This window comes from Aedes aegypti, chromosome 2, assembly GCF_002204515.2.
Source record: "Aedes aegypti strain LVP_AGWG chromosome 2, AaegL5.0 Primary Assembly, whole genome shotgun sequence".
Classification (NCBI taxonomy): Eukaryota; Metazoa; Arthropoda; class Insecta; order Diptera; family Culicidae; genus Aedes; species Aedes aegypti.
The window spans coordinates 36,765,159-36,773,377 of record NC_035108.1 but is presented as its reverse complement, the minus strand read 5'-3'; the positions used below and the strand labels follow the sequence as shown (position 1 = coordinate 36,773,377).

General features: G+C 37.5%; 1 protein-coding gene across 1 annotated transcript; it reads right to left on the bottom strand.

Moving 5' to 3' along the window:
- Positions 1-3,180: 3,180 nt before the first annotated feature.
- LOC5569903 lies at positions 3,181-3,848 on the bottom strand. The gene has a single exon (XM_001658751.2). The coding sequence runs from the start codon at positions 3,805-3,807 to the stop codon at positions 3,301-3,303; it is 507 nt and encodes a 168-aa protein (XP_001658801.2). The 5' UTR covers positions 3,808-3,848; the 3' UTR covers positions 3,181-3,300.
- Positions 3,849-8,219: the final 4,371 nt, after the last annotated feature.

The window sequence follows — 8,219 nt, the reverse complement described above, 5'->3', positions numbered from 1 at the left end:
TCATTAAGTCAATGGTCGTTATTTCCCGATACAACATCAACATGTGCGTTAATTGCGCTTCTTGAATTAAGGCGGTTAAATTAAGTTCAATCATGCTTAGTACCTCCACTATTGGTACATCTACCCTATAACAAACCCAAAATTGAAAATTTTAGTCAATTTCTCTCAGTTTGGCTCCTAAATGGATATACATAATCCATAGGTAATGTTGCTATCAAAAATCAATAAATTGCAAAATAGGGTGCAATGTTGAATATAATTTGAATATTAATTCAAAGATAATTGAATATTGCGATAACATCAATTATGTGGAGGTATGTACAGCGTAGTTTAGTGTACTTTATTGTAAAACGAAGTTCGTAGTTCAAATTCTTTTTACAGGCAAGTTCAGAATTTACCTTTACCTGTTGTTTAGAATGACAATTTGGTTTGTATTGATGAAACATATTATTTTAGAAGAGTTTTGAAATTATGACACAACAATTTTCTTAACTCAAAAGGGATAACAACTGTTTATGATTTCTGTAAACTGTATACATTTCAACTAAATTTCTATCAAAGCTCACGAATATTATTAATAGATTGGATCCAATGACAAAAAATAACGTTATTATTCGAATTATTGGATTTTGTAGCAAAACTCATTGAAAAACTGGTATGTCTCATAATTTTACCTAAATTCCATATATGTCCGCTAATAAATTGTCCAAATGAACTTCACTACATCTGAACATCATAATAAAGCACTTCAGCAATCAAATAGAGCTTTTAAATTTAGTTTTGAATTTTGTACGTTCGAAATTTGGTAGGTGTACGAATATGGAATTGGGCGAATTTAAGACATGAACTCAATACTTTTCCATTAATCCAAAGATGAATGTGAATGGAAACATTTTGTGTTTTGAGTTTTTTGACATCAGTTAGGTTTTTTCAATTTTTAAAGAAAAATATAAGTAAAATAATGATCCAGAGGACGTTTAAAAAAAGTTTAGCAATTATCGTTAAAAATAAAAATTCGAAAAAATAACTTATTTTTTATTTTTATTTTTTTGTTCTTTATTTATTTTTATCCCCCCCCCCCTCGTACCTGCCAAGTGGTCTCGGACATAAAAGAAATTTAATATTTGTATCAGCCTAATTGGCCAACGGAAATAAAGGGATCATGCACAAATTATGTCACGCTTCGAGGGGAGGAGGGGGTCAGAGCAAACGTGACAAACCTTACAAAATTTTCGAAGAGCCCATAAAAAAAGTGTGACAAAGGGGGGGGGGGATCGAAATAGTTGAAATTTAGCGTGACATAATTTGTGTACCATCCAAAGTTACAATAAACACAATATGTTTTTCATGATTTTTCATGGAAATTTCCGAAACAAATTATGTTATACAAGTATACTTCATGAGATTGAACATTTATTACAGTAGGGCACAGAACCAATTGGGCACCTCTATGATTCTCTTTGGCATGGGGGTTTTTATCGGCCGAATAGTCTGAAAGTTGGCCGAATATGTGCTCTGAACAGGATTCCGTCAAAATCCTGAACAGGATTTCGCCTGAATCCTGAACAGGATTTTGTCAGAATCCTAAACAGGATTTCGTCAGAATCCTAAACAGGATTCCCTCAGAATCCAGAACAGGATTCCGTCTGAATCCTGAACAGGATTCCCTCAGAATCCAGAAAAGGATCAAAAGGATACCCTCATAATCCTGAATAGGATTCCCTCAGAATTCTGAACAGGATTCCCTCAGAATTCTGAACAGAATTCCCTCAGAATCATGAACAAGATTCCCTCAGAATCCTGAACAACATTCCCTCAGAATCCTGAACAGGATTCCGTCAGAATCCTGAACAGGATTCCCTCAGAATCCTGAACAGGATTCCCTCAGAATCCTGAACAGGATTCCCTCAGAACCCTGAACAGGATTCCCTCAGAATCCTGAACAGGATTCCGTCAGAATCCTGAACAAGATTCCCCCAGAATCCTGAACAGGATTCCCCCCAGAATCCTGAACAGGATTCCATCAGAAACCTGAACAGGATTCCGTCAGGATTCCGTCAGGATCCTGAAGAGGATTCCGTCAGAATCCTGAACAGGATTCCGCCAGAATCTTGGACAGGATTCGGTCAGAATCCAGAACAGGATTCCATGTGAATCCTGAACAGGATTCACTCAGAATCCAGAAAAGTATTAAAAGGATTCCCTCATAATCCTGAATAGGATTCCCTCAGAATCCTGAACAGGATTTCCTCATAATCCTGAACAGGGTTCCCCCCAGAATCCTGAACAACATTCCCTCAGAATCCAGAACAGGATTCCCTCAGAATCCTAAACAGGATTCCGTCAGAATCCTGAACAAGATGAACATCAGAATCCTGAACAACATTCCCTCAGAAACCTGAACAGGATTCCGTCAGAATCCTGAACAGGATTCTGTCAAAATCCTGAACAGGATTCCCTCAGGATCCAGAACAGGATTCTGTCAGAATCTTGAACAAGTTTCCGTCAGAATCTAGAACAGGATTCCGTCAGAATCCAGAACAGGATTCCCTCAGAATCCAGAAAAAGATTTCCACAGAATTCAGAAAAGGAATCCGTCAAAATCTAGAAAAGGAATACCTTAGAATCCTGAACAGAATTTCGTCAGAATACTGAACAGGATTCCGTCAGAATCCTGAACAGGATTGCCTCAGAATCCTCGACAGGATTCAATCAGTATCCTGAACAAGACTCCATCAAAATCCTTAACAGAATTCCCTCAGAATCCCGAACAGGATTCCCCCATAATCCTGAACAGAATTCTATCAGAAACCTTAAACGTGATACTCCTACAATCCTAAGCAGGATTTCCTCAGAACCTTAAACAGGAGTCTCTCAGAACCTTAAACAGGATTTCATTAGAATCCTTAACAGGATTCCTTCAAAATTCTCTATGAGATTTTCACCGAATCGTGGACAGGATTTGCCCAGAACCTTTGACAGAATGATAATGCTCTAATTGGTTCTTTGAAATGATGATTATTATTCCTTTAGAATCCTCGCTCACATACCTGAATTCGATGGCCTAAACAGGGTTCCTTCAGAACCTTTTCCTCTTTTTTAGAGATTCTAAAATAACATTTTGAGATAAATCGTTCGTAGCTTTTTTTTTCTATTGATGCATGGACAAACAAAATCAAATTATTGTATTACTCCAATTCCAAATATATTTTTGAATTGTTTGAATGAAATTTATAAGGTTAATGCGTCGAGTTTTTTAAAGTTTGCAACTGACGATACCAAATGATCAATCTACCAAATCTAGCCTGAAATAAATCCAAATATAGTTTTGAACAATTTCCCCCAGAAACCACGCTTGTTTCGGCCATTGCTCAATACTGCAAGGTAACGGCGAACACGTTCATTGCGTTCCTTGTTGTTAGATACTCGTCCAGTGGTCTGATACTCTTCCAAAGCCTCCGAGACATCCTTCTGCAAATCTTCCGGAACGTACTGCAGAGACCACTGGAGAACGTAATGATTGATGCGTTCCTTCAAACCGTCCGACAAGGCTCCGTTACCATCGGCCTTAAGTTCCTTGGCCACGTCCTGACGGATTGATTCCGGTGCGGCAGCTGTGATTAATTCTTCAATTACATCCATCGACCCGTCCGGTTGCGATTCACCTGCCGCAGCGTAGATACTTTCCAGGAATGCTTCACTTTGTTGGTGTATAGCTTTTTCCACTTCGGTGGCGTTGATATCGGACTCAGCAGCCACGATCAGCAGCATAGCCGAGAGGGCCACAACTATTGCTTGTAGTTCCATAATGCGCTGAGTTCTTAGTTCGAGTGAACTGTAATAATTCAGCTCACATGAGAGAATTTATATAGCAACTCAACCGGGCTTACAACAAACTAAGAAATGTATTATTCATTGGTAATCCGATTAGTATGGCAAATATTGACCGAAATGATACTTATTCAAGTGTATATTGGCGGAGCAAACGTTACTTTTGCCTAATGATTTTCGGAATATGCGGAATCGTCTCATTGTAGTGGAATTGAAGAAACAAAGAAGGTCAAGTCGTAGTAATGGTCACTGTCGGCGCTATTTTGTAATGGTTTCCGGTCTAGACACATTTCTCGAAGTCTGACAACAAGTCCTAAAGCATTCGAAATCATTCGAAGTTTCAGTCATACATGCATTTGAAGAACTGACTTGATTCCTATTATAAACAAAGCAGTTGTTCAAAATTGACATGTTTACAAATGTACCGATAACTGTCGTGGTATTTGTAAAAATACGTGACAACTATGTGAGCATCGAAATCCTGAACAGAATTCCCTCCGAATCCGGAGCAGTATTCCATTCTAATCCTTACCAGGATTCCATAAGAATCGTGAGCAGGATTTCCTCAGAATCGTGAACAGGAGAACGACAGAATCCTGAACGAGATTCCTTTAGAATACTGAACAGGATTACGTCAGAATCCTCAACAGGATTCCGTTAGATTACGTTAGAGTCTTGAATAGGATTGCGTCTTCTTCAGAATCCTGAACAGGATTTCGTCAGTATCGAGAACAGGATTCCGTCAGAATCCTGGAAAGGATTGCGTTTGATTCCGTCGGAATCCAGACCAGAATTCCATCAGAATCCTAAACAGGATTTCGTCAGAATCTTGAACAGGATTCCGTTAAAATCCTGAATAAGATTCCTGTTAAGGATTCTGAGAGAATCCTGTTCAGGATTCTGAGAGTAAGAATTCTGAGGAAATCCTGATCAGGAGTCTGAGGGAAAAATGTCTTCTCACTGTTCGCCAAACCAATGGTTTGTTGTCAGTTGTTTTTCCAATATTTTTTTACAAATCCCACGACAGATATCATTTCAATAACATTATACAAAGTTGTCTTGACTCTTTTCGATCAGTTCAAGGTGATTTTTTATTGATTTGAAATATTTGGCTTTCACTTGGCATTGGTGTGAATCTATCCCAGGCCGTCAAACTTTACCTCATTAAAAATGTCACTCAACACATTGTATGACATTAAATTAGCCTAACCTGATTTAAAATCCCCCATGTAGCAGAAAGACAAAACGCGGTGTGGCTTATCACAACCTAGCCTTTGTACGTAATCGTTTTCCTATCACATAATATGTTTACACTGCGATATATGCAAAACAGAATTCGCAGTCTATTCGAATCCATACGTTCGATACATCTTCAAAGACACCTTGACGACCCAGGGACAACGTGACACTATGGCTGGCGCTTGCTAACTTATAGTATCGAAGTATCGTGTAACAACGTGGGTTAATATGATCAACCTTTACATCGTGCCACCCCCTCAAACCGTATCCTTAACCGTATGTGGTGATAAATGCCATAATCACTTTATAATAAGACCCATAAGCTGATGTGTTGATTTGAAAATTATATAATAATCGTCGCGACTGTATACGGCTTAATCTGGCAGACATTCTCCATCGATTTTGATCATGCAGCGGCTTTTAACACTCATTAGACACCAACGCACAGAATAGACTCCTTCCAATCGAACAGACTAAATTATGAAGGGGTAAACCATGACTTCTAACTGATTGACTCAGAGCATTGTTTGTTACAATTATTCCAGCATCGATGGGTTTTCGTACTTCTATCATCATTGACTTATAGACCTTCTCCCATTTTCTCCAGTATTTTGTATTGTGTACACTGGCCATAAAGCGATGCTACATTATCCATTTTCCGAATGTTGTTTTCTAGCACATCAGTTCTCAGAATGTCATATCCTTAAATACCGTAATCCGGGGGCAAATTGATTACTGGGGAGAATTTGATCAGGTCGGTTCCAGAAAACATTTCTTCTCGAGGATGCTGAAGCTTTTGTTGGCACCACAGACATTCCATGTTTTCTAGTTTATAGATGTCTAATGATGGTTTTGAACTTTTTCATTTTATTATGGTCAGTATTGCATAGAAATATTCACACTTTTTTAAGGTGTAAACAATACAGTTAGAAACGTCGGTGCTAAAACATCGACTGGTGCTATGCGTACATGTCAACTTTGAATGTTTAAAATGATGTGTAAGCTTTAGTATGAACTACTGAACTCATGTTTGATATGATACAGCATAGCAAGTATAGTTTTTTGCTCATAAAACCGTTTGTTCTCAAATAATGTGCTTTTTTCAAGAGTAATTGCCTTCATTTAAGTGTATTGCAATTCAGAAGACCCAAATTAGGATAGAGAATTTTTGTATTCGTATATCTGCTTATGGTGATCAAAAAAAAAGATCGCGAACTTCTTCTCAAACATCTTGAAGAGAAGAAGCACAAATTTTTTAATTATGACGACAAAACTGAACTTTTGTTCAAAGTCGTCTTGAAAGGTCTCTCAAGTGACTATAAATCACCTGAAGAGATCAAAAAATGAATTAATGATTTACTTGGATTTTCCCCAGTCCAAGTAATCATTATGAAGAAGAAAACCCACTCTGGCATTGTTCGGAAAGGGCTTTCTCAAGAATATTATTTAGTTCACTTTAACAAAAAAGATCTAAAAAATATAAAAGCTTTAGAAAAAGTTTAAGTCTAGCGTTCGATGTTCGTGTGACATGGGAACATTTCCAGAAACCTGGAGGACATTACCAGAACTCCACTCAGTGCCGTCGGTGCCAAAAGTGGGGTCATGGTACAAAAAATTGTCGCATGGATGCTAAATGCATGATTTTCGGAGGTTCTTCTCACACCAAGGACGTCTGTCCAGTGAAGGAAGATACCGATAAATTCATATGCTCGAATTGCGGGGGCAATCATAAGTCAAATTGTTGGGCTTACCCTTCACGCAAGAATGTCGTCAAGGCTCGTGCCAGGCAGATGAAAGATAATATCCGTTACGGTAACGGTCGTTTACAGAATTTGCCTGGTAGAGTATCGAACAATATTAATTTTTCAGTTAACGATCGCTTGATTAGGATTTATACTCATCAGGTAGATCATAATCATGCTCATTCACAAACTAATTTTAATCCAACGGGTAGCCGTTCGAATCTATTAATTTCGAATATATCTACCCACGGAAAATCCTTTGCCGATGTCGTAGCAGGTAATTTGAACTCCTCCCCTATTCGTACTATGAGTACCCATTCTACTTGTTTCAAATCAAATGGAAAAAAAACCTGCCGCCACAGGTAACATTTACTCCGCCTCTTCGTCTACCGAAAATTCTAACGGAAAATCATCAAATGTACCCACTTCAAGTGATATGTCTGCCTCTGATTTTAATTTTCTAACTGAACATTGAATCTAATGATTGATGCCATCACTATGACTGAAGCAGTCCAAGTCGGTGTAAATTTTACTAATCAAATTGTTATTGGATTACGTGGATCTAATAAATAATAATTTAAATATTTTAAATTGGAATGCTCGTTCCTTGAATGTTACCAGGACGAACTGTTTAATTTTCTTACAGCTAATAACGTGCATATAGCAGTTATTACCGAAACATATTTAAAACCTGGATCCAAACTTTAAAAAGATCCTAACTTTTTAGTTATCGTAATAATCGACTTGATGAGGCATGTGGGGGAGTTGCAATCATCATTTTTAGACGTATAAAACATCAACTGTTTTCGTCATTTGAAACTAATGTTTTAGAAACTTTAGGTGTTTCAGTTGAAGCACAGCTTGTTAAATATTCTTTCATAGCTGCCTATTTGCCTTTTCAATGCTCGCAATAAGTCAAATTTTTTTGTCATTGGTGACTTTTATGCCAAACATCGGTCATGGAATAATTCTCAAAGTAATTCCAACGGCAGAATTTTATTTAAATAGTGCTCTTCAGGATATTTCTCAATTCAATACCCTGATAGCCCTACATGTTTTTCCTCTTTTAGTTCTACAATTGATTTGGTCTTAACCGACTCTAGTCATCTTTGTAGCCAACTGATTACTCATGCTGATTTTGATTCTGATCATGTCCCTGTTACATTTCAAATATCCCATGAAGCGATTCTGAATCCTATCAGCTTCACTTTCAATTATTTTCGAGCCGGCTGGAATATACATGAAACATATATTGACTCTATTCTTGATGTTAACATTTCTTTACAAACAAAACTTGATATTGACAATGCTATTGAAACTTTAACAAATTCCATTGTCTAAGCCAGGAGCATTGCAATTCCAAAATGTGAAGTAAAATTTGAATCCGTGATTATAGATGATGATCTT